General features: G+C 34.3%; 1 protein-coding gene across 1 annotated transcript in view; it reads left to right on the top strand.

Moving 5' to 3' along the window:
- The window catches only part of DNAH7 (dynein axonemal heavy chain 7), an 83,905-nt gene that overhangs the window by 27,810 nt on the left and 28,639 nt on the right, over window positions 1-27,456 (top strand). The window contains exons 19-42 of the mRNA XM_026048219.1: window positions 551-749; window positions 2,211-2,351; window positions 2,955-3,167; window positions 4,079-4,188; window positions 4,664-4,832; window positions 5,602-5,704; window positions 5,808-5,935; window positions 7,448-7,660; window positions 8,501-8,599; window positions 10,389-10,637; window positions 11,946-12,095; window positions 13,200-13,382; window positions 14,035-14,211; window positions 14,544-14,675; window positions 15,344-15,568; window positions 17,263-17,460; window positions 18,839-18,994; window positions 19,986-20,154; window positions 21,080-21,206; window positions 22,078-22,297; window positions 23,140-24,012; window positions 24,715-24,944; window positions 25,604-25,934; window positions 26,463-26,809. Of these exons, the coding sequence (XP_025904004.1) occupies window positions 551-749; window positions 2,211-2,351; window positions 2,955-3,167; window positions 4,079-4,188; window positions 4,664-4,832; window positions 5,602-5,704; window positions 5,808-5,935; window positions 7,448-7,660; window positions 8,501-8,599; window positions 10,389-10,637; window positions 11,946-12,095; window positions 13,200-13,382; window positions 14,035-14,211; window positions 14,544-14,675; window positions 15,344-15,568; window positions 17,263-17,460; window positions 18,839-18,994; window positions 19,986-20,154; window positions 21,080-21,206; window positions 22,078-22,297; window positions 23,140-24,012; window positions 24,715-24,944; window positions 25,604-25,934; window positions 26,463-26,809 (5,142 nt within the window). The remainder of the gene's footprint in view (window positions 1-550; window positions 750-2,210; window positions 2,352-2,954; window positions 3,168-4,078; window positions 4,189-4,663; window positions 4,833-5,601; window positions 5,705-5,807; window positions 5,936-7,447; window positions 7,661-8,500; window positions 8,600-10,388; window positions 10,638-11,945; window positions 12,096-13,199; window positions 13,383-14,034; window positions 14,212-14,543; window positions 14,676-15,343; window positions 15,569-17,262; window positions 17,461-18,838; window positions 18,995-19,985; window positions 20,155-21,079; window positions 21,207-22,077; window positions 22,298-23,139; window positions 24,013-24,714; window positions 24,945-25,603; window positions 25,935-26,462; window positions 26,810-27,456) is intronic.

Below are 27,456 nucleotides of genomic sequence, written 5' to 3'. Positions count from 1 at the left end.
GAGAACTGATTGCAGAGTAATTTTTAATATAAGTGATTAAACTTCGCTTAGTTTTTTAAACTAGTAAACTGTCCATACCTTGCATTTTCAAAAAGATTTTGGAAAAGGTTTACAAAAATTTACAAAGTTTTCGCTTAGGTTGTACTTGATTCCTCCACCCCAATTCCGTAAAGTTTATTATTGTTTGTTTGGAAGGCATATATAGGGACACATTACATACTGTAGGTAGGTTAGTAGTTGGACAAAGGATGTTTAAAACATCCTTTTTTATTTATTAGGGATAAAGGATGTAAAAAAAAGGATGTTTTAATGATAAAGAAACTATATGTAATAATTTACATGTACAAATTGGTCTTCAAAAATAACGGGATAGGTGTCTTGCAGGGGTGTGGTATACAGGAATTATTGCTGAGGATAAACTTTTAGTATTAAATGAACTAAAAATAAGCTTTCAAGTAAGTTTTTCAGATGTAAATTACAATGAAAGCATTTAGATATTCTTTTCTAGTATTGGCAGGAAAACCTTGTCAAAAGATGTTTTGTTTTCTAGTGTACAACCTCACTTGAAGAAATGTTTTGAAGGAATCGCAAGAGTGGAATTTACTGATGTACTAGATATTACACACATCAAAAGCAGTGAAGGAGAGACCGTGCAACTCACAGGGACAATCTCAACATCTAAAGCTAGAGGTCAGGTTGAAAAATGGCTTGTTGAACTGGAGGCCGCTATGCTGAGTTCTATCCATAAGGTAATGTGTCCTCATCTCTTCTCTTTGCACTGAAGCTGGGCAAAACCTGATCATAGGAAATATAGATGTTGAAGAAACAAAGTATTTAATTGCAGAGATTTAATTGTCCATTACATTCAACACAAAGCCAACTATTTTGGTCCTGATGCGGGAAGACTAAACAGTATAGGCCTCTGAAAACCATGATGATAGTCAAGCAAGTTTTTCCATCAGTCACGGTTGTTATTGTGTACATTTATGTTGCTTACTGGGCATGGAAGTGCTTAAATTAGGAGTTTATACTTCCTTTGTACCTGTTTGTCTTTCTCCAAGCTAACCAGTACCTGTCTAAAGAGGAATTTCTTTTATTAATTCTAAAAATATAAGAAGTTTTTCACTGGTTCTCCAGTGATACTGGTATTAATAGACAAGATTAAACTTCAAAAATGCCCAGGTCTTTAATGTCCTACTTTTATTTTCGTTTTCAGTCTCTCAATATCCTATAATATATGTAACCGTTTCTACTAATATTTTCTAGTTCTTTCAATGCCAATGAGGTAATTAAAGGTACACACGGTTTCCCTGATGCATTATTAGTGTACAACACTTTAGTTGTGATAGTTTTAGAGTAGTGTGTAAGAAATGGAATAGTCTTATTTCCTTCGTGCCTATAAGATAACAGCTTATGCATAAGAAATGCATAAGCACTGTTTATCTGCATTAACCCTTAACTACAGGACTGTTATAAAGCTTTGAAATAGATAAACTTTTCATATTTTTTATGTGGATACATATTTTTTACTCATGGATGTATCTTTTTTACTGATGTCATAGGGCATATAGATTTTCTTAATTATAGAGAGGCTTGGAACTGCAAAACAAATGGCATGTCTTTATTCACGTAATTTACATTATCTTTCCAAGGAAACATCTGAATTTGTTAAGGAGCTGATAATAAAAGAATCTGTTTGAGTGTACTGGTTGCAGGGGTGTGGACTCTGTTGTGAGCTTTTATTTCATGTGGATTTCTGGAATGATTCTAGAATCAGATTTATCCTTTTATTGTTAGCGAATAAAGTTACATACAAGTGTAAATATGCCGAGGTTTTATTAGAGTGGCCCCGTGAAAAAAGCACTATGACTTTCGGATATGACTTCCAACTAAATGTGTACTTGTTTTCAAATTCATTTTAGCTGTGCATAGAAAATTAGAAGCTTCTGATGACAAGAATCATATCAGAAACTGCTGTAATATTAGTTCACAGAAATTTTGTGTAATTGATTGGTTCATATTATGATGATTATGATGATTTTTTGACATACTTGCTTGCAGGGTTTCAGTGTTACAGAATTAAATTTAAATCTGAATCTTGAAGCTGATTGATCTTTGATTCTCAGAACTGAAGCCTAACCTAAACTAATTCTAGAGCGGAGTGTTATCTGTTTTCCCTTCTACTTGTGGTACCCTTTTCTCACATACAGGTCATTGGGGATGCAATTGAAGCTTATCCAAAAACCCCACGTGTTGACTGGGTAAGAGAGTGGCCTGGACAAACCGTCCTTTGCGTGTCTCAAACTTTTTGGACAATGCAGGTGCAGATGTCTATTAAAAAAGGCCAAGCGGTAAGAACAATTTAAAGGACATAATAATGATCTATGTAAAATTAGTATCATGTGTTGGTACTCCAGGCCTTCGTTTTGGGGTGGAGAGCTGTTCAGTGTAATAATAGATAATCTTCTGAGTATCTGAACTCAGATTCTTGAGGTCCTAGAAGCTGGCATTTCCTTTGGGCTGTAGGCAAGCAGGCTTCACACCACGTCACGGTGTAAAAAAGACGGGCTAGGACTAATAAAGAAGCTCTGATGGTTGTCAGGGAATGACTATACATGCAGAAGCAGTATAGAACTGATGATCTACGAGCTCTACTAGTAGAAAGAAAGGCATTTAATACACTGAATTTATGGTGAAATATATAGAAAGGACTATTTCTGGTACTTCCAGAAGAAAATAGGGTAGACTCTTTTGTTTCCAGATAGATATTATAGGTGTTTAAATAAGATTCTATTAAAGTAGAAGAAAACTAAACAACAACAACAAAACATTTGTTGAGAATGCTAGTGAGTGTACTATTTTTATAATAAGCATAAACATTTTAATACACAGAAAAAAAGATAATGCCTCAGATTAGAAATGCAACTTTCTAACTTTTTAACATTTTTTTCTAGGCCCTTGAGGATTTTCTGGAACAGAATAACAAACAGATCGAGGACATTGTCACCTTGGTGCGAGGAAAGCTGTCAAAGCAGAATCGAGTGACTCTAGGAGCACTTGTTGTGCTTGATGTTCATGCTAGGGATGTTCTTGCATCTCTAGTAAGCAAGAAAGTCAAAGATGAAACTGACTTTGAATGGTTAAGTCAGCTTAGGTACTACTGGGAGGTAAGTGATACATCTCAGTGCTATTAGAAGGTAATTTGTATTCACAGCTTTTCACTTTGTGCTTGCTTGCTGATACAAAGAATAGACACACTAATATGGGACTGTTTTGCTGATCAGAGAATTCATCTAACCAATCATTCTGTGGGTTGCGAACTAGAATGGCCAATAGCATTAAATAAGAAATTGTTAATTAAAATTACTTTTTAAAATCACTGCACTTGCTGAATCTGCAGGAGGTTTACAGATAAAATTTGTTTATTTAAGCTCTATGCTTTGCTTTTTTGATTCTGCAGGATAGTGAATGACAAGATTTTAGTTGGAGGTTTTAATCAAATTTTTTTGTTAATTTTATTTGTGTCTAGTGTTTCTTGGCAAAATAAGATATCTACGTAGTAGTAAGATACCATATATTTACATTTATCAGGAGGAAATTTCTTATAACAGAGAAGATGCTGCGTCTGTAATGAAGACACAAAGAGCAAGATCATGTTTTAGCATATTAGAATCACTAAATTCAGCATGACTGCGAATGTTGGTCATGATTACTTCTGTGGTTTGTTTTTCAGAAAGCCCATTACTTTCTGAAGAGCTAAACACAAAAATTTTACTTTGCATTATGGTTAGTAGGGTCTTTTGGGGGATAACAGTTAATGAAAAAAAATGTCCTGACTGTTGTTAGATCCATCTATACAATAGCGTATATCTACACTATATAGATACTACAGTATTCATTAAATGGCAATATTTTTGTTTGCTTGGGCCATACTGAGACTGGTATCTCAGAGTAACCAGTGGTCTGCCATGAAGATGTTTCTGATAACATTGTGCCTATTTAGGATTTTAAGGAATGGTTATTGAGGTTTTTATATTATTATTTATTTAATTTACAAAATGAATGCTTGGTTCCTTAGGACGGGCATCTACAAACAAAGATGATCAATGCTGGATTGATGTATGGATATGAATATCTTGGCAACACCCCTAGACTGGTTATTACTCCACTTACAGACAGATGCTACAGGTAAAACCATAAATTACTGTATGTGCTATGGTTGCACTAATTTATTTACTTCAAATATTAAGTTTGTTAAAAGAAGAGATGACTCCTAAAATTCTGCTTTTGTTTTTCTAATAGGCATAATTGGAATTCTTTTAGTAGATTAGATTTGATCCTGCATCAATTTATTTATGTAAAATTGTGATAAAATAAATCCTTTGAGATCCTGTAATTCGTGATAAATTACAAACGGAATGAAATTTAGAAAGTGACTGATGAGCTACAGTCTGTGATGAGGTTTTATATACTATATATTAGTATAAATTTTTAGATTGCAGTTGCCAGTAGTAAGTTAACAGTAATGTCAGGTGAAATTTTTAAAATTTCTGATAAAAACTAGAGTAGCTGAAAAAATTGTAAAAAAAATGGTATAATTACATTTTCTTTTCTTTTCCTTTTACCCCCCTACCCCCCCCCCCTTTTTTTTTTTAATTTTCAGAACCCTATTTGGGGCACTTCACCTACATCTTGGAGGTGCCCCTGAAGGTCCTGCTGGAACTGGAAAAACGGAAACCACTAAGGATTTAGCAAAGGCTGTAGCTAAGCAGTGTGTGGTTTTCAATTGTTCTGATGGATTGGATTACATTGCATTAGGAAAGTTTTTTAAGGTAAAAAAATAAAAAGACCTTTTTTAAGGGTCATATTCTCTATTATAATACTAAATTATAATATTATAATATTCTCTATTATAATAAGCCCCGTAACCTCTTTGACACTTGAAGCAGTCTTAAGGTATAGAAATGTAACTTTACCTACTCCTAGGCTACATAATACTGTCATTGTGTAGATGGGAGAGCTCTTAGGGTAATTAAGAATGCAACCCAGGTATCATAATATTTCTTCTGTGCTTTAAAAATGGAATATACCATAACAATTTTGTTTCACATAGACAACAGAGATTCCATCTAAATTAGCACCTTTTTTTTTGCTGATCCAAGTTCAGAGGAGTTGGTATTTAATCTGAACTCTATAAGCTAAGTAAGGGAAAGTAGTTATAAAATATAAATCTAGCACATTCCTTTCAATACCAACCTGAAAATCCAAGTATTGCACAAAACTAAGCTAGCTTAGGCAAAACATGCTAAATGTATGCATTAGGGACTTTGCATATGACAGAAGAAATAGGGTTTTGGACAAATGCACACAGGTTTCTTGTCCTGATTTTTTTTTTTTTTTTTTCTGACATAAATTCTGTAATGCCTTAGGGAGAGATTTCTGTATCTGGAATGAGTTCGATTAGAAATGAGTGCTCTTAATTATGGTTATAAGTTGTCTCAGAAAGTGAAATCTTTTTCCATCACAGAATTCCAATCACCATTGGTCTGTGTCCAAAATAAGTAGTCATCTATGGACCAATTATATGTTTGTCCCTTCTAGGGGTTGTTGTCGTGTGGGGCATGGGCTTGCTTTGATGAGTTCAACAGGATTGATTTGGAAGTACTCTCTGTGGTTGCTCAACAGATCCTTACTATCCAAAGAGGTAACCTGTTCTTGTCATCTTACCTTTCTCTTAAATATGAAAAAGAAAAAAAAGACGCAACCGAAAGTCCCCTGCAATGACTTTGGTTTTTATTTTTCCCTAGGCATTAATTCAGGCTCTGACTTAATAGTGTTTGAAGGAACTGAATTGCAGCTGAACCCTACATGTGCTGTCTTCATTACCATGAATCCTGGTTACGCTGGGCGTTCAGAGCTGCCTGATAATCTTAAGGTATTACAACACTGGTCATTTTACTGTTTTCAGGAGCTAATGCAGAGAGTAAAGAAAAAAAAATGGCTTTCTTGTCAAATACAGAAATTATTAAGAATATTTCATACTACAAGCTACAATTTCTCAAAATAGGTTTTGGTGGCATATCTCATATGAGGAAATTAAAAACTGTCATTAGACTGCAAAATAGGGATAAAATAACAATTTTTAAGAAATCAATGTCAAGAAGTGATTGCTTGATTAAAGACCTTTTCCTATCCTGACGGATTTTTGATAAACATTAAGAAAGTTTCCTGAACGTCATGTCAAGCACTTCAAAGTTTAAAAACTAAAATGTACTTTATGGAGTTCAAGCTATGAACAACATCTTTACAACTGATAAATCTTTTTTTGGTTGGCTTATTTTTATAACTTTCTGAAAAAAATATTTGTTTTGATCTCATGGGATCAAAGTAAGTGTAGGAAATTTTTGTCCTGTTTAAGTCTACTTAACCGAATGGCAGATTTCTTTTTGTGCTGTTCATTATTTTTAAATAAGTTTGATTCCAGAGCATAGAAAAGCATTATGTTCCTTAGCATATAAACAGTGATCCACTGATGATGGGAACCGAGTGAGAAGTTCTGATCATAGTAATGTCAGTGGAAGTTTTACTATTGACATTAATTGAGCAATACTCACTTTTTCTTGTAGTAACAAGAAAATAAGATTGTTTTGGTGGGCAACACATAACTTTTCTTTTGCTTAAGGTTTCACAAATAAGATTATTGCAACATGAGGACAGTTGTTATGGAAAGAGAGTAATTTGTCAGTACTCGTGTCTCTTAGATGAGAGAAATCTCATTATACTTTTAAAAGACTCTATTCCTCCTATGCCGTAGCAAGAAAAGGAAATCTGAGTGAATGTATTAATAAATTAATAAAACCATGTAGATAGTATGCAGTCTTTCTCAAAACTGAAGTTCACTTGCTAGCAGATAGTGTGAATACAAGATTCAAAATCATTCCTTGGATAGATGAAAGAGAATTATGAGAAGAACCTCTTGGACGAATATTAAAAGCAGCAGAAGTTTTATCTTTTTGAGAAGTATTGGCTAATAATTTGGTAGAACAATGGTAAAAGTTAAGCAATACTAACTGCAGTTAAACAATAGTAATGGGAAGAATCTGACAGTGGCTACTCCAAAACTTATTTATGATAGTCGTATGAGATTCCCCTATTCCTGCTAAAGCATGTGATATTTTATGTGTTTTTGCTATTAATCTTGAGTAGAGAGACCTACTACTATGAATTGTACTGAAGAAAAAATAAGTATTTTAAAACTTTTATTAAAAAAATGCAGTATAATTGTGGTCATAATGATAGGTAAGATTAATTGATATTAATGTAATAATGTAAAATGTTAATATTTTATGTAATTGTAGAAAAACGGGGTCGAAATGTTTGCTTTTTCATTTTTTGCTCTGTAGTGTGTGATTTGTAATGTGCTTTCTCATACATGTGTGTCCAATAGGCTCTCTTTAGGACAGTAGCTATGATGGTTCCTGATTATGCCATGATTGCGGAGATAGTGCTGTATTCCTGTGGTTTTGTTACCGCTCGCCCTCTGTCCGTGAAAATCGTGGCTACCTATCGTCTGTGTTCAGAGCAGTTGTCCTCTCAGCACCACTACGATTATGGCATGAGAGCTGTGAAGTCAGTACTGACTGCAGCTGGCAACCTCAAGGTAAATAATTGCTTGAATTTCTTTTGCCACCCACTAACACAACTCTTTCACAACAGAACGTTTGCTGTTCTCCGTAAAGCCAAGTAGATATTTAAAATGTCATCCTTGTGAGACCTGAGGAACTCCAAAAATGAAAAGTGTAAGTTCTCAGGCACAACCTGAGGAAAACCCAGGAGGAGATTAAAGCCCCTGGGCCATTGGCCACACCTGTTGACTCTCAGCGTTGTCCAGTTACTTGTCTTCCCTGAACTCTAATTAAACACAAATTCTTCTCAGTTGTGTTTGACCTTCTGGCCACTGCTTGGCTGTCTTAACAGTTTCAAATGTCTTTGCTCCCTAGTATGGAAACACACTCCAGTAACACTTGATCTATTACCTGCTATATGTGGCACTGATCTCCCGTTTATCTTTAAGGAACACTGTGCAGAATGTAGGATTTTGTGTTGGCTCATGTAATGGATGAGTGAGTACATTTTATTAGGGTAATTAAGGTGTCTGTTTTTAAAAAATTAAAGATTTTTATATAGATAGGCTGTTAAAATAGATAATTCTCTTCTACCTCAATCATTTTATTAGATTTATTTTTATCAGATTTTATCAGATTAATGGTAACAACTAGCACTAGGCATAAACTGAAGTGAAACTGGACTGACTGAAGAAACCCACTGTAAACATCTGATATCAATGCATGAAGGTATATCCAGAATACCATGCGTTATTTTCACTGGACCTGTACCTGCCAAAAAGACTACACAGATGCACAATAGGAACTATTCTGGAAAGGAGACAAATTTAAAATTCATTTTCTGGAATTAGAATTTTTTTTCATTTTTTTTTCAGCTAAAATATCCATCGGAAGATGAAGAAATTTTGCTGCTTAGATCCATTATAGATGTAAACTTGCCTAAATTCTTGTCTCATGATCTACCACTTTTTGAGGTAGGAAACATAAGTATTTTTTGTAGTGTGAAAATATGGTTATAAATATTAATTGATGCAAGAGTTATATAACAGATTTATCAAAGAAATGATGTAAAGGACTTTTTTTTAAATTTAGCTTATAGTTATTTTAAAAGTTAGTGTTAACTGTTCCTCCCTAGCAGATGTATGTAGAATTTGGGTTTGAATCTTTGAAACTGAAAATTTCTAACAAGTCTTTTGCTTCAAGTGATAAACTATTTTTATCTATCCTGTGTTCAGGATTTCAGAACGTCTTATTAATATTCTTGTAAAATTAGAACCAGCAGTCTCCCTTTTATAATAGAAAATGAATTTTCAGTTAAAGCATGTGCAAAACGGTAAAAGATCTATTTGCTCACATTCATTTTTATTCTGAGTTAATCTTAGTGCAGGACTAAACTGGAGATCATTAACTGTTGCCTGCTCCCGTGATTTATATCATGAAGAGAATAATCATGAAAGAATGAAAATCATAAACCTTTTTTTAATTAGGAATTTTAAGAGAAAAAGCAGTAGAATCCTGAAACACACAATATTAATTGTCTCACCTAAAGAAATATGAAAAATGAATAGGATATATATATCTGGACAGTGTTGCCCTAACTTAATTAATGCTATACGTAAACTATTTATCTTATCCTGAAAGTGCTCATGACTATGCATGGACATTTCGTATTTTCATTAGCTATGAAGTAATGTAAATAAGCTTAGATAATATTTTGAGAAAATTGAAGAATCTTCACATTTTTCCACCCAAATTTCAGTCTTCAAGTGTGTGAAATGCAGTGTGTATAATTCATTTAGCACATAAAAATTACCTCTAATTATACTTGCATAATAATTGCTATACATTTTTCACTTTCATAGACATATGCACATTATTTTAGGTATGAGGCATCTCATGCTAATACCTTTTGCTTGCTGTCATTGCCTAAAAATAGCAAACATTTTAAAAGTTGAAAAAAAGGAAGCATCACAGTGCTGACTTGTAAACAAAAAAAAAAAGGCCAAAGGGTGTAAGACTCATAAACAGAATGAAAATAGATGGAATAGTTGATACAGAAGGAATGTGTATTAGTAGGAAAAAAAATTAACAAATGAACATGACATCAAAGCGTCATTGTAACTAGTTACTCATTACAGATTTAAGAATCAGCAAGAAATTTGGCCAAGAGTATGCAGGAGTTGTAATAGCCTAAACTGTTAGTTCTGAAATAAAAACTTCAAACAAAGCTACTTTATTAGATACAGAAATAATAAGACTTAAGCCTTATCTTCAGCAGTAATAATGCATGTTTTAAATTTTAAATCATATATTGTCTGTACTGCTTCATTCAAAGCTATGATAGCTTCACTTTATTTAAAATTATTTAAAGGTAGGCTAGATTTTTGTCTTGCTTTTTACACTAAAAACATAATTTTGCTTTAATACTAACAGTCTCCAGTGCTTTATTATATCGGATTTATCATAAAGGGTTTTTTTGCCCCATTATTGGGTCTGTATGTAACATTGATCCTGCTCTGTTGTGTAGAAAACGAAGCTTTCACCAAAAAGGACTATTGTTGAAACAATGGTCAGTAACAAGTTACATAAGCTAGAACTTTGGCTCAGACAAGGATGACTTTGGAAGTTCATATATATGTTATTTAACTCAAAATATATTTTAGTCTGCCAAGTGTTAAAGGACAAAAGTTTGGCTGCATGAGCTTCAAACTAAATGGCTGTGAACATGTTAAGTTTTCTTCCTAATTCATTCTTTGGATATAGGGTATTACCTCTGATTTGTTCCCTGGTGTGAAGCTACCGAAACCAGACTACAATGACTTATTAGAAGCCATCAAAAAGAACTGTGATGATATGAATCTGCAAATGACTGATGTATTTGCTATGAAGATCCTACAGATATATGAGATGATGATTGTACGTCATGGCTTTATGATAGTTGGAGAGCCGTTTGGGGGAAAAACATGTGCCTATCGAGTTCTGGCCAGAGCCCTAGGGGACATATGTGAGAAGGTAACTGAACATTTTAATATTTCTGATCAAATCTATTTTCAAAAAAAAAGATATAAAACTATTTTAATATTTCTGCAAAACGCAGTGTCTGCTCTAAAGATCTTAGAATTTAAGGAGAAACGATATAGAATTTGATTGAGAAGCCATACTTCCAAAGGTGACCCAGTGGTAAACATACCCATGCATTTCTGTACTTAAAATTTATTGTAAATTCTTCTGTAGAATTGGCTAAGGAGTGAATTAGCTACCTTAAATTACAGGATAAAGCTGTTCCTTGTGAAAACTTTATACCAGGTCTCGGCTATAGAAGTCTCCTTACTCGAATGACAGCTTCTGAATTCTCTTTTAACATACATTATTCAGTTTAGAACAAATACACAGAGCAATAGATCTGCTTTCTTAATTAACACGAATTTTTGATGATACATGAAACCAAAGTTTAAATGTTTCAATTTTTTTCTGGTAATTTATGGATATGAAAGGAAACCGAAAAAATGTTTTGTGAAATAACTTTGCACATCATATATGAGAAATGGGTAGTAACTGTTATCTGTGGACCACTAAAGTTGTCCAGTAATGTAGCTGGGCTTAATCCTCCTCAAACTCAGGCCATCAGTATGGTTGTGTTTCATATGGTATTTCTGGAATTCTGCAGCCTGGAGTTTGGAGGCTTCTGCGGAATAATCTCATTTATATTATGAGGGAGCAGTAAGCTGCTAATTCAAATGAATGTATGGAACTTGCCAGTTTTACTAGTAATTCATTCTTGGGCAATGGTGGTTTTCACCCACCTCATCTCTATTGTGTGCAATGTTAAATGCCATGTTTGGTCATAAGGAGCGAAGAATAAAGTTAATCAGAAAGTAAAGTTAGGTATCTTTCTATGGTGTGAATAATAAAAATCTTTGTCACTAATATAGTACATTAATTATAGAAAAATGTGATGAAGATGCATAGGGTTTTGACTATTGTCATCCCTGTAAGCATGGGAATAGAGCTGGAGTCTCTTGACAGGCTAATGTTCACAAGCATTACAAAAAAAAAATAAATAAATAAAATAAATCAAGCAACTACTCAGTACTGAAGTTATTCTTGCAGTTTTTCAGTTATCTATGATAATGATGGGATAAATTTATCTAGGCCTTTCTGAACTATCCTTACTGTTTAATATTAGATATCTGTCCTGTTTTAATCTAATGCAAATTTCGGGAAGTTTTAATAATACAGAGCTTTAAGATTTATAATAAAACATGGCATAATAAATGACATATCCAGTATTAACAGATTGCATCACGTCTATGTTTTTAGGGGCTGATGGAAGAAAACAAGGTTCAGATCACTGTTTTAAATCCTAAGTCTATAACAATGGGTCAGCTCTATGGTCAGTTTGACCCAGTGTCACATGAATGGTCAGATGGCATCCTGGCAGTGAGTTTCAGAGCCTTTGCTTCTTCTCCAGTGAGTACCGACAGACTTAAAACATTTTGAGAACTAGCTTTTCAATAACTACATTGAAGCATTCAATGGTATGTTGTATGCACAACTGTAGGATTTGTAGGACTAATCATTTGAATGAAAAAATATAATTTGGCTTGACTCTCATAGGTTCCTTTGCAATGTGCTTCTTGGATTTGATGACTTATTATTTGTATTTCATAAGCCTTTATGCAAGAAAAAATACTTGTATATTTATTAAGGTTTTATTTGTACACCTTATAAATAAATATTGAATCCTCCTACCATGCTGTCCTTCCTTATTTCCTCTGATTTTTGGCTGAAATCAACACTGTCTATGTGTATGGTGATTTTGTTATTTGTTTTAGAAGATACATCTGTCTGGCTGTAGCTTACAATTGAACTTCTGTTGATGTCCATTGTCACTGTATACAATGAAAGTTGTACCACAGACACCTTAATTTTTGCTAGCGATTGCATTAGCAAATTCTGCTCCCCCATGAACTTAAACGTGGTAGCAACATTTTGAAGTTGATCAGTGTAAGGTTTATGAGCACTATTAGCATTTGCATTTGCAGGACCGCAGAGCTGCTTTTTCTTTTCCTGTAAGACACCTGATGAGTGCCTGTAGTTTTTTGCTTTTGCTGTAGGGTACCAAACTCATTCTGTACATAGTTATAGTAATGCCATATTCCTAAAATTAGTCCTGTTGACTTCCATGATAAGCGTCGAGTCCTAGTACTCGTGATGAGTAGCCATTTCATAGAATGTAGAATCATTGTGGCTGAAAAGACCTTCAAGATCGAGTCCAACTATTGGATCAAGTCTCTCTTTGTCCGAGTCAGAATATTTACTTTTTAAATTTAAATTGCAGCTTGACTAAAATGATGTCTGCTCTACAAATATAATGAAAAGACTGCAGTCAAACATATTATTAACCTTCCAAATTTAACTACACATATATACTTCACAAAACTCGAGTAACGATTGTGATTGCTTTCAGAAACTGCTGTTGAATGCAGCTTTGTACTTAAAATATTTTCAGTTATTGTTCATGGAGAATAATAAACTACAAGTATCTGATGAAAAATGTTTTCTGCAAATCAGACCCCAGACAGGAAGTGGCTGATTTTTGATGGACCAGTGGATGCAGTATGGATTGAAAATATGAATACTGTGCTTGATGATAACAAAAAGCTGTGCCTTATGAGTGGAGAGATAATCCAGATGTCACAACAAATGAGCCTTATTTTTGAACCAATGGATTTAGAAGTTGCTTCTCCTGCTACTGTAAGTGCCTGTCTTTGAAGACCCAATAACAAATCTGAGTTGTTATTCAGATATACTGTGAAGATTTTTTCTTAAGTAAAAATAGTAATTATGAGGCTTTTTTTTTTTTAATATTAACAATGTTACAGTAACATTGTAGACTTCATTAGATTATGAAAGATTTAAGGAATATGATATGAAATATTACATATGTTCTGTATTATTGTTAGTCCCTGAAAAGGGAGTTACGACCCTGTGAGCATCTGACAAGCAAAACAAAAATCATGTGTGAACCTTTAATGTCCCAGAGAAATTCTGTTAAAAATGAGCAGTCATTGGATTTCTGGCTCTTTTTTTTTCCGTTGGTGCTTTGTGGAAGGCAAACCTTTTTTCTTCAATATGAATAGAAATTCTGGTGATAATATAAACAGAACAGAAGGTGAGGCAGGAATTTTGACTTAAAACTGGCATAATTTGGTCTGTCTCAGGGCTCACAGGACCACACTCTGGCAAGTGCATGTTTGTATGCCTTTTTGTACAATTTTTGTCGGTTTCTAGTAATCCTAAATATTATAACATCAAATGTTATTTTAGTTTCTTCTGAGTGGGAAAAATTAGTGGTACTTGCATAAGCTAATGCCCATCTATTTTTTGGGTTTTTTTTTATTTTTAGGTTTCAAGATGTGGTATGGTCTATATGGAGCCCCACATGCTGGGCTGGAGACCATTACTGATGTCTTGGCTAAATGTCATGCATCCCGGAGTAACCTCTGAGCATAAGGAGTTCATAGTAGGCCTGTTTGACAGAATGGCTCCACTTTCTCTTGAGTTTATTAGGAAATGCACAAAGGTAGGTTAAGCCTAAGGTTTGTGACAGCCTAAATTGATTTTAACTTCCACATGCTAAAGGAACAAACCATTTTAATGGGACCATAGTGATTTGTATTTTTTATCTTTATACACAGTCGCTTAGATGAAGTCTGTAATTAAGGATTTTTTGTATAACTGACTACATTTAGAAGCACATTAAAACATGACTTGGGCAAAAATGTCCTTTTGTTATCTTTACAATTAGTAAATAAACAAAAATGAAAAGATTTCCCCTTGTGCAGCAGTTTCTTTTCAATGTATAAAATAATCCTAACTTTGCATTTAAAAAAAATGCTTCTCCTTTCTTTTCAGGAATTGTCTCCTACTTCAGATACAAACTTAGTTCGATCATTGATGAATCTGATGGACTGCATGATGGATGAATTTGCTGATGAAGCCAAAATCAAAGCTATGAGTGACCATGATGTTTACTCCTGGCTTGAGGTAGGCAATATGTTTAACACTGAGAATAGGGAGTTCCAAATTAGACTTTACAGGAAATAGGATTCACAAGGAAGAAAATCTGTCTTTGGTCATTAGGACTACTTTTTTTTTTTTTTTTTTTTTTTTTTTTTTTTTTTGTGTGTAATGACCATTGAGGAAAATAATGTTACTTATAATATAGCCACTTTTTAAAATGATACTTAGTTGGATCTGTTGTGATTGATTTCTTGATAGAAGTTTAGTGAATGTTAAGACCAGGAAAGAAAATTTTACCTGATTCTCCAGTTTCTGGTATCTCAGTTGATTCCTACTACAATGCTACCAAGCATCCAAGGAAAGCCCTGTTAACAAACACAGATTGTGTGGGATAGACCTTTGAGCAACAGATAGATAAAGTTTTTGAAATCAACAGCAATCTCTAATTGAGCCTTCTCAAAATAAGTGCTGTGCAAGTCAAATGTCAAGTGTTCCACCGCACACCAAAGGGGAAGAGATGCTCGCAGTTATTGTAAATGCTGTTTTCTACAACCACCACGATGGTGCTATATTTTCTGTGTAATAACAAGTTGGTCCAGCATACTTCTGATTGGTAGCAAAGAATTCTTTGACTGCACTGAATAAGATTACAACTGCTGAAGAGTTGTCATTCTTTTTCCCTCGATCTCCAGGGTATTTTCATATTTTCACTGATATGGTCTATTGGAGCTAGCTGTAAGGAGGATGATAGACTGAAATTTGACAAAGTTCTGCGAGAAATGCTTCATGGACCAATTAGTGAGGAGACCAGAGAAAGATATACATTGTTGAGTAGCATTGATCAACAATCTTCAAAGGCTTTTACAGTCCCATTTCCAAAAGAAGGAACAATTTATGATTATCGGTTTGTCAAAAAGGTGAGGATTGCAAGATAAAGTGCGGATTTCCATTTTGAAGTATTCTTTTATAAACAGTACAGGGCTTGTACTGATATTGTAAATTTATTTACAGAAATAGTATTTAAATTTATTTCTGCTACTGCCTTATTATACTGTAATTATCCCTCCTTGCAACCTAGTAATGGTCTAATGCTTTGGCTGGAAATTGCAGTAACACGTTTTTGGCCACCAGAATATTTATCTGTTGTGCCAGAAGCAGAAAATCTTAACCAGTTATTTTGTTCTATTATTTTTTTCTTGCAATAGTATTTTATTCTCATTTCATTTTTTTTCATAGGTTGAGGAAGCAGTTAATATATTTTAGACCATAGCTTTTTCATTACTGTGGTAGGCAACTTCTGTTCTTCTCCTTCTCCTCTGCTCCTTTTCCCTGGGATGAGCATGTATGAGCAAATATAAACATAACTCTCCCAATGAAGAGGAAAACGTCATACGATGGATCTAGTATACTCCAGGGACTCCTTTTTGATGCAACGTTTGAACTAGCAAAAATTCAGAATTTGCAAATAAAATGCAAATCCTGAGGTTTTGCACCTCAGGTTCTTCCTAACCAGAGACTGCCACTGCTGGACAATTTTATACTGTGCTTCTCTCTGCAGTAGATCAGGGCAGTTTGAGTGTATTATTCCTGCAAAGTCCTGTCACAGTACAATGGGAATTACATTTGTCGAGATTTTGGCTCATGCCAAAATTCATGCCTCTTGCCATGGAAAGTGGCTGGGATTTCAATCAGTACTAAGGGCTCTGTGTCATCTGATTGTAATCCATAAAACCGTGTTCTACCAGTAAAAAGGATTTTCTGTTCAAAGTTGGAAATATACCTCTTCTAAGAAAGCCCTCAGGAGGGAGCAATTTATAAAAGTTTTATGACTTTGATATCAAGAGAGAAGTTTAGGGGGTTTCATGGCACATTCAGCTATTTAATTTTCTTTTTGCTTCATCCTTTTGCTAATAACGGATTGTAGGAGAGTTTCTGCACCTTTTAAAAATTCCTCTGATAGCTTGGACTAGAGGAGAAAGCTTTGCTGTGGAGTTTCAGCACTAAAAATGATGTGTCTTGATACCTCTTTTGTAGATATTAAGAATGAGGAAATTCTGTGATGAAAACGGTGTTTTCTTTAGTGATAATTTTAAACAGTAACTTCCTATTTCATTTACATGCTTATCTGGTGTGTATATATAGACTTATATATACACTTATATACACTTATATATACTTACACTATATACTTATAGTGTACTGTACTGTATATACTTATAGTGTATTATACTATGTATACTTATACTATATACTTTTATATACTTATATATATATACACACACATATGCATTTTTCAACTATATACATTTTATAGCTATGGATGTAAAAGATTAAGCAAAGCTCTTGCCTTTCATCCATTGCACTCCTGAGGCTCAGGCACTATGTTTCTTAGCCTTGGAATTGAAAAAAAGTATTGTAAAAACCATTGTGTAAAGTTCAGTATATTTCAGTTATATTGCTGAACCAAACCTATGAGATTTATTTTTTAATAATTCTAGAAGGTGTTCAATAAAACCATATATTTCAAAACTTTGGGTTTGTTATTTGCATTGATTCTGCATTGATTTTACTATTGGTTTTAAATGTTTGACTTTTCTATAAATTAAAATAGGGAGCGGGCATTTGGGAACCCTGGGTGGAAACCCTGAAGTCAGCTCCTCCTATACCACGAGATATGATGTTTAATGAAATAATTGTACCAACTCTGGATACTGTTCGATACATGGCGTTGATGGAATTGTTGACAGTGCATCAAAAGCCTTCTATATTTGTGGGGCCAACAGGAACTGGAAAGAGTACCTATATTACTGTAAGTGCTTTTAATACTAATGTTATAGCTTGATAAAAGTGTAAAAAAGGGATTTTTTTTAAAGCAGAGATATTGTTACATATTATGAAATGAAAATATGGATCACTTTAGTTTTGTGCCCCTTGTAGTAGTAATACATGATAGTAATAAAAACTTTCAAGTTCAGCAACAACTTTTACAGCCAAATACCATACAGTTTTCAGAGCTCATGAAACTGTAATGAAAAGGAAATAATGCACTTATACAGGTATTTGAATCAGAAGTCCTGATGACTGCTTTTTCAGTTCTTCCATATCTATAAATACTATTTCTTTTTTTTCTAAAGTGTAACATTAGACATTATGATTAAAAGCAGACTTTAACATTTTGAAATAATTGAACCATCATTATTTTGAGATAGACTAGTTCCTTTTAGATCATCTTCAATCACTGAGGCATGCTTCGTTCATGCTGGTTTTGTGAAGTGGTTATTAAAAGAATGAGTATTACAGAAAAAAAGGATTCCAATTTACTATATGAAGAGGATCATTGGATCAATGTTAATTCTTCAGAACATCTGAGAATTAACATCTAAGAGATTGAGATAATCTTTTTTTAACCTCTGTGAGAAAAAAAAATTTGTCTTTAAACGGTGTCGGTGTTTTGCTGTCCAACACAAATACTCATATTGTGTTTTGAGGCATTGTGTTGTTCTGCTGTTTCATTGTAGCTTATTAAACCCTTACCCTGTTTTCTGAGAGTAGTAAACATCATTAACTTCAATGCAAAATTGATACTACTTGTGAAATGAGTTTTATGAGTCCTACTGGAAATGGTGGCCTCCCTGGCAGCTAAACTGCAGCAAAAGGGAATTTAGAAGGCAACAAATCACTACCAAACTTGAGAGCCAAGCTTATCTTTAGTTATTCTCTCTGTGCTCTTTGAAAGAAATATTCCTGGAGACTCATCAGAAGTCTCAGTTTTGTGGATGTCTGTGCAAATTTGGGTGTGGATTTGTAAGGCAATATGAACCTAGGCAGTTCTAATCGGTGTCGTGCAGTGATATGCTTATACAAAATAATAACATACTAAATATACATAATATACTAGGTAGACCTTTTTAAGAAAACCTGGACATACCTGTATTGGGAGGTATAAATTTTTCTTTGTCAAATTAAATTTATTATATTTTGAATTATCCAAGAAAATAAGTACATCTGATGAAATATCATTGTTAAAGAATTATGTTAGAGAGAAATTACATCTTTTTTTTCATTTTAGGTGAAATAAAAATGTTGTAAAAACATCTGTTTAGATTGATGGTCATTTGCTGAAGTTCTAAAGAATTTATGTTATCTAAATATCTAGTTTAACCGTCTCCTCTTCACTATACTTCCAGAATTTTCTTTTAAATAATTTGAATAAAGAAGTCTACAAGCCACTGCTCATTAACTTTTCAGCACAAACTACAGCAGCTCAGACACAGAATATTATCATGTCAAAGCTGGATAAAAGGAGAAAAAGAGTTTTTGGACCTCCTGTTGGGAAAAGAATGGTAAGTGATATACATGTATTTATGTACATAAGTAAGTGTGTAAATACTCTCTTCTCATGTGTTCAACAGGAAAAAGAGAACAAATGGAATACATGGAACAAGGGAAGTTCTGACTGAATATAAGGGAAAAATAGCACTATGAGGGTAAATAAGCAGGCAAAGAGGAGAGCACAGAGGCTGTGGAATCTCTCTGTGGAACTTCTCTCATTTTCACATTTCACATTTACAGTAGTGCTTTCAAAAGCACATTTTAAAATTTTCTGCTGTTGCTTTTGATGACTTTATAATATGACTTCATGACATTTGTTTTTTTCTTATTTTCAATAATTCCTAGATTTTATTTAATAATTGTTCATTATGAAGAGCAAAATATATTAGAAGTTGCAGAAGGAAGAGAGACTCCTGAGAGTATCTTGTTACCCATGTTAAAAGGCTAAATAGGTCCCAAGTTCCATGATTAGAACTGCTCAAATTTTGATCAGATTTCTGCTCTGTCATGGAAAGAATGAGAAGAAAGGGAATAAGTGTGTATCAAGAACATACATTGGATAAATTTTTCTGATAAGAAGTGCTTTGTGATTTATAGGAATGGCCAACAAAAATTTTATGTTTAATAGATTTAAAATATATGTAATAGATTTAAAATAATTTTGTTTCCAAAAAGCAGAACTCAAGACATGTGAGTAGGATGCTATAGTTTAAAAAGCAAGTGCTAGTTGGTCCTTTTTTTATTAAACGCACTTCAAAATAAGAAGACAAATACACTTTTTCTCTCCTCTATAGGTATGGTTTGGAACAGCTTTAGATGGACATGATTACATCATACATTTAATTGTTATTTATCTCAGCAGTAGGACTACTTTTCAGAAACACATTTTGACAAATGTTCCTTGTACTTATTTCAGTGGGAGTGAATCAATGATGCGCAGGATTTTTGGAATCAAGGCGTATCCTCGGTTAAATAAATGATACTGCGTGTTTTCTTTTTCAGATTGTATTTGTAGATGATGTTAATATGCCAGCACGAGAGGTGTATGGTGCTCAACCCCCTGTTGAATTGCTGCGTCAGTGGTTGGATCACTGGAATTGGTATGACCTTAAAGACTCCTCAGTGATTAAACTGGTGGATATTCAGATCATATGCGCCATGGGCCCCCCAGGTAAATTGGGCGTATTATATGCTCTTTTCTTTTTACTCGCATTCTGAGGGCTGAGTGTTTAGGGATGTTTATTTTACAGTTCGGATGGCTGTGGGAAGGGGTAGGATTTAACCCATTGCTTGTAGGAAACATGAACGGGAAGCAGCGCGGTTGAGAGGCAGTAAGGGAGCTACCCAGGATTGACCTGTAGAAGGACAGGAATGTTTTGGTACTGTATTTTTGAAATTCCTTTGGTTTAATGAGATCCTCTACTGGCCTTCAATTTAATTCTTCTTTTAAGCTTTTCTTAAATGGTTGTAGGTGGAGATTTTAGGCAGAAAAGCCTTATCTTTATTTGAAAAAGGAAAAAAAAAGTAAAGTATATGACATAAGAAGGTAATTATATTTCTGAAAGACTGTTTACATACTGATAATATATAGATAGAGATGCGTACTGATTTACTCTATTGCTGTCATTTTTGAGCTGTATATTTTACCTGGAAGAATTGAATTTTGGATATTTGTAACAGTTAAAAGGAGAAATTAAAATTTCTTTGATATCCCTGTTTTAAATGAATTTATACACTTATAAGGGTCAGTCTGTAGAATAGCTGAAATAGAAGAAAACTGTGAAAATTAAGTCATCCTTACTTGAAGTCATTAATAGTACAGCTTCTGGCATAGCTTCATTGCACAGATCTATTTTGACACTGGCCAAATCTTGGAGGTATTTTTGCTGTAAAACCTTCCAGCGTGCTACATTCCTCTAGCAGGGTGATAATGTAGAAATTACTAAGCTATTTGGAAAATGAGTAGAATTTTCTTTCCCAGGAGAAGTCTGTAGCCAGGTTTGCTCCACCACTCTTTTGGTTTAACAGTACAAAGCAAACAGATCAAATAAACAAGTTAATGGTCCTAACGTTTGTGTGTGCTGTCCAATTTGTAGGTGGTGGTCGAAACCCAGTAACGCCACGATTCCTGCGACACTTCAATACAGTTACTATTAATGAGTTTGATGATAAATCCATGTATACAATTTTTTCTAGAATCTTAAACTGGCATCTGACTACGTGGTAAGTGACTTCTGCATATTCAGAAAAACGGAAGTATTTAAATTATGCAGGTAGGAAGTCTCCAAAACGTATTTATAGGTCTCTACTGCAGAAAAGAAATGGGCATCTGTGATAGCCTGTGCCTTCTGAGAAGTTTATCACTCCATAAAACTAGGACTCATATTAAACCCCCATGGAGAAGTTATTGGTTTTGTAGTCTCCAACAAAGCCTTAGGTCAGTTAAGGCTACTTCAGTTAGTTGAGATATTTCTGTAATACTATTCTTTGATGTATATTAAAAAAAAAAAATTAGTCACTGCTCTTAAAAATAAGTTTCCTATTGTTTGAGAAAGCAGTAAAAACTGTCTCTCTTTTTGGCCTTTCATCATTATATATATTTTAATGCCATTATTAGGAATGTTTATAGTTTTATTCAGATTCCAATATCCATTCTGACTGATGAGAGATCCCAAAAGATTATTATATCCTGTTTCTGGAGCAGGTTTGTGTTTTGACAGCTTCTTAACCTTTGAAGGAGAGATAGCGCAGAAGAGAGGAAAGGTTGTTTGTCCCATCATCCCTATCATCCCTAGTATTGCTGTAACTATTAAAAAACTACCAAAAAATAATTTACATTGGCAAACCTGTCAGCAAGTCCCACAGTTACTAGGCAGAGTTAATATATTTTATTCACAGACTGAGTTAATCTGTTAAACCGGTGGGATAACTAAGATTTGTAAAACTGTCTGTGAGGAAGTCAAACCACAGACCTTAAAAACTGGCACAGATCTTAAAAACTCAGAAAAAAAAACAGTGTTCTTATGTATTTTTCCACGTATTAATATGATGGAATTCTAATCATTCTATTTTTACCACTTTTTTAACCTGACAGTTATAACTTTCCATCCGAGTATGTAGACTTGACACCACAGTTGATTAATGGAACTATGTCTTTGTATAAAGAAGCCATGAAGAACCTGCTTCCTACCCCTGCCAAATCTCACTATTTGTTCAACCTTCGTGATTTTTCACGTGTTATTCAAGGAGTTTGCCTGTCAAGGCCTGAAACAACAGCATCTGTAGGAATGATAAAGCGTCTCTGGGTTCATGAGGTAAATCTACTCCAAAAAAACAAGAAATAATATTTTTTAATAAAAAAGAAAAAAGCTACAGACTTTTTTTCTCAGAGCTGTGTTAGTATTTTAACAATATTGTGTTAACTAGTACCTATGAATTAATATTACTTTATTCAAATTATTAACTAAGATTTTAATTATGGATAGTGTACAGGTAGAGGAAATCAGATGTTTTCAAAATCTGGATCCTTTCTTAGAGATACCGATTGTCAGTTCCTTCACTTTTACATGATTTTTTTACAGTCTCTGCTGCTCTGAATGACTGTACATTCCTTTCTGTTTCTTCTCTCCTTCCCCCTGTGCAACAAATGAACAGTAAGAAGAGTAGCAAGTAATCCAGGGTCACTGGAAATAAAAGACATCTATATTTTGGACCTTACTTTATTCTTTTTTTTTCCTTCCTTCAGGATTCCCTTTAGAATAAGCTCCTGAGTTTTCTGTCCTCAGCAAATACTGTCTTGCAGCAATAACAAAATAGAAAAACTAGGTGAATGTAAATGAATCATCCCTTGTAGAAATAAGTAGAATAAAGCACACAGCCTCCCAGATTAAAAGCATGTGTGTATTTCCGTATGAACTTTCACTTTAACTCAGAATTAATATTACTGTCATGAAAAATTCTTCAGATTCTAGGCACCTATTTTTTTTTTCAATGTAGTGAAGTTTAAGATAGTTTGTACTTTGAAGCCTTTTTCAGATTTCTGTTTCTTTCATCTTAATTAAAATAAGTGTAAGTAGAAATAAGTATAATAAGTGTAAATAGAATAAGTGTAAGTAGAAGCAACCATTGAAAGGATTCTCTTTTTTTTATTATGCAGGTTCTTAGAGTATATTATGATCGTTTGGTGGATGCTCCTGATCGGGCCTGGCTTGTTGGATTTATCCAAGAAGTAGTGAAAAGTTATTTACATGAAGACTTCCATGAACTTTTCCGGAATCTAGACTTTAATAACGATGGAAGAGTGGAAGAAGATGACTTACGTAGCCTAATGTTTTGTGATTTTCATGATCCTAAGAGAGATGACACTAACTACAGGGAGATTAATAACGTGGATCAATTGAGATTGGTCATCGAGACTCACCTGGAAGAGTTTAATAACATGAGCAAAAAACCAATGCAGCTGGTCCTGTTCCGGTTTGCTATAGAACATATCTGCCGAATTTCGCGCATTCTGAAACAGCCTCGAAGCCACGCACTCCTTGTTGGTGTCGGAGGGAGCGGTCGACAATCTCTTACTCGACTGGCCGCCCATATGGCAGATTACACCCTCTTTCAGGTAGAAATAAGTAAAAGCTATGGCACCAGCGAGTGGCATGAAGACATAAAAATCATACTAAGAAAATCTACTGAAGGGGAAATGCAGGGAGTCTTCTTGTTCACAGATACGCAGATAAAAAAGGAATCCTTCTTAGAAGATATTAACAACTTACTAAATGCAGGTGAGGTTCCCAACCTCTTTGCAGTAGATGAGAAGCAAGAAATCTGTGAGCGAATGCGCCAAATAGATCGGCAGCGAGACAGGACCAAGCAGACGGATGGCAGTCCCATAGCTCTCTTTAACATGTTCACCGATCGCTGCAGAGATCAGCTCCATGTAGTGTTGGCAGTGAGTCCCATTGGAGATGCTTTCCGTAATCGTCTTAGAAAATTTCCAGCTCTTGTCAACTGCTGCACACTAGATTGGTTCCAGGTAAAAACAGTTGTGCTTGTCGTTCTCATGGAAGTGCTTTAGAAACACGACTATTTTTTAGCAGCAAGTAATTCGCTTTGGTCAAAACACCAGTAAAAACCATCTTGGATTTTCTTTGTGCCGTGTTCTCACTAGCTTAAACTATTAGAATCATCCAGTTGTGATGAAGGCCAGTATAGGTGAAATGCCAAATCAGTAAGGAAGCAACTCTCTGATTCTGTATTAAGAAGAAAACTGAACAAACAGTACCGTAGTCGTTACTATTGTTATATGCCATCTATTGTTATATGCAATAGACCTTACCCACGGTATTTAAGATGTAGAATTTAATTATACAAAAAAAAAAAAAAAAAAAGAGGAAAGTTCTTGAAGTTCCAAAGTGTATTACTGTAACTATAAATCTTACTTTGAATATAAGAGTTACAGACATATTGACATATTGAGAATGTAAAGTGTTACTTTTAGTAAGAGTGTTCCCACTAGATGAAGTAAAACAATGTGCTTGAATTGAACACCTAGATAAACTGGTTATTTTCCAATTCTGTTCTTGTCCTCTCCAATGATTTTGGATCAAATTACTTCTCTGTACATTAATGTCTTCATCTGTGAAATGGGGTAAAGATGGATGTTTTGGAAAGTGTTCTGAGGTTTTATGAATGTGAAGTTCTGAGTTTGAGAGAAGTATTTCTCCATTTGTTTTAGACATGGCCAGAAGATGCTTTAGAAGCTGTTGCCTCTCGCTTCTTACAAGATATTGAAATGTCAGAAGAAACTCGGAGTGGCTGTATCGATATGTGTAAAAGCTTTCATACATCTACCATTGTTTTATCTGACTTATACCACGCAGAGCTTCAAAGACACAACTATGTTACACCTACCTCATACTTGGAACTGATCTCCACTTTCAAAATACTACTGGAGAAGAAGCGCGCGTACGTGAGGATTATCTTATATGGAATTTTCTAGAGAAACCAAAGTTCCACCTCATTTTTTCCACCTGCTGTAAGAGTAATTAATGACACCTGCTACCTGTATAGCTCCAGCTGCTTGGGACCACACTATGTGTGTGGTAGGAGCTTCCCGAGGCGGTGCTGCCAGCTTCCTGACGCGGTACCGCTGTGCCCCGCAGATACCAAATGTTCAATTTAACCAATGGATATATGAATTATTGTGTGCATCAAGAAATCCAAAAGGCAGCAGGGTATATTAGTCAGGAAATAAATATAATATTGAAGATAGTGGCCTGGAATTTCTTGAGAGGCAGAATTGGCTGCTGGAATGTTTTTTTCCAAGGATATTAATCTATTCACTAATCTGTCCCTGTCTCCTTCCTCTACTTTTCTTGTCTGTAGAACACTGTGTTGCTTCTGCTGACAGAGCTGTTGCTGACAATTATTTTTCTGTTTTTCTTTATTTTCTTGTTTCTTTCTTTATTTTCCTGTTCTGTGAATATACATGATGAACAGTTAAACATTATGACCCAAGGAACCCCTGTTGTGTTTGCTTTCTGAGCAAATAAAACAAGTTTGGCAGTGTTGAATATTGAGAATAGTATCAAATATCTTTATAAATAAATGCTCTTTATTCTCAGTGAGGTGATGAAAATGAAAAGAAGATACGAAGTTGGCTTGGAGAAACTGGACTCCGCAGCATCTCAAGTAGCCTTGATGCAGTCTGAGCTGGGAGCTCTGCATCCTCAGTTGCAGGAAGCCAGCAAACAGGTTGATGAGATGATGGTGGTTATTGAGAAAGAATCCTTGGAAGTAGCCAAGACGGAAAAAAACGTTAAAGCTGATGAAATGGTGGCAAATGAACAAGCCATGGCTGCAAAAGCCATCAAAGACGAATGCGATGCCGACTTAGCTCAAGCCATGCCCTGTTTAGAAAGTGCTCTGGCTGCCCTTGACACTCTCACTGCGCAGGTATGGCTAATGATACATTGTGACATGCTGGAGAGGTTTTCAGACAGATAACAGGGCATTTTTATATTATTTTAAATTTACTGATGCACTACTGATGTGATCCTGTAAACTTGGAAGTGCTGCGTCACACTTTGAACTGCAGGGCAGAGCATCATGCTGGAAAATCTGGGTATCATAACAGAGCTGCAATGCCCACAACTGATTATAGAACAGAAAAGGTCCTGTGAAAAAATAAATTACAAATAGGCATTTTCTTCTTCTCTGAACTAATTGCTGACTGATTGGATTTTTTTGTTTTGTTATTTTTTGAGTGCAGATATCAGTTTAACCTGTGTGACATCTTAAGGAAGGAGTAGAAAGATTGGAAAATTTGAAATCTAAGTGTTTAAAAAGAAAGGGAATAGTAAATGTACTTGGAAAAACGGTATCTCTGTGGAAAAAGAAAGACTTTTTTTCCTATTATCATAGAAAAATTAGTCCAAAACTCTGCTCAGAGCTCTAAGGATATTTTTGTTTGTTTGTTTGAAGGATATTACAGTGGTTAAGTCCATGAAAAGTCCTCCTGCTGGTGTCAAGCTTGTCATGGAAGCTATATGCATTCTTAAAGGCATCAAAGCAGATAAAATTCCAGACCCAACAGGCACCGGAAAAAAAACTGAGGATTTCTGGGGTCCAGCTAAAAGACTTCTGGGTGATATAAGATTTCTTCAGTCTCTTCATGAATATGACAAAGATAACATTCCTCCAGCTTACATGGCTATCATAAGAAAGCAGTATCTTACAAATCCTGAATTTGTACCGGAGAAGATCCGAAATGCTTCCACGGCAGCAGAGGGTCTGTGCAAATGGGTCATAGCCATGGAGTTTTATGATAAGTGAGTATGTGTTAAAAATGTTAAAAGGAAACAAATTTGAGTGAAGAGATTGGTATATTGGGATACCAAGAGAGATTTAAAATTACTTCTTACTGTGAGAATGAAACACGTGAACTCTGAAACATGTGCAGAGAAACAGTCGTAAAGGTTACTATGGGATAGCTGATATTAAGCTATATGTCTGATTTTCAGTTCTGGATTTTCCTGAGAATGTCCAGGAGTAATATTGAACCCTGCATATTGAATATAATGTATTATATTATTGCATTATTATTATTATATAATTATAATTCAATACTATTCTGTTATAATTATATATAATCATATTATATATATAACTCATAATATCATGCATAATATATAATTATATAATATTTAATATTATAAAATATATAAAGCCAATAATTATATTATTATATGATTATAATTCAACATGCATATAATTATTATATGCATATTGATTATAATATATTGCATATATATATTGCATAAAAAAGCTTACTAAGCATATTGAATAACAATAGAGGCAGAATCATTAATACCATTCTGAGAGGGAAAATTAACTAAAAAAGGTGAATTTCAAAAGGAGTATGCAACTTAGACCACTAAGGGGGAAGGAGAGCTATGAAGCTAATACTTGTGAAATA

Source organism: Nothoprocta perdicaria, unplaced genomic scaffold, assembly GCF_003342845.1.
Source record: "Nothoprocta perdicaria isolate Ctin4 unplaced genomic scaffold, notPer1 scaffold_11, whole genome shotgun sequence".
Lineage (NCBI taxonomy): Eukaryota > Metazoa > Chordata > Aves > Tinamiformes > Tinamidae > Nothoprocta > Nothoprocta perdicaria.
The sequence above is the reverse complement of the archived record's forward strand: the minus strand, read 5'-3'. Positions and strand labels throughout refer to the sequence as shown.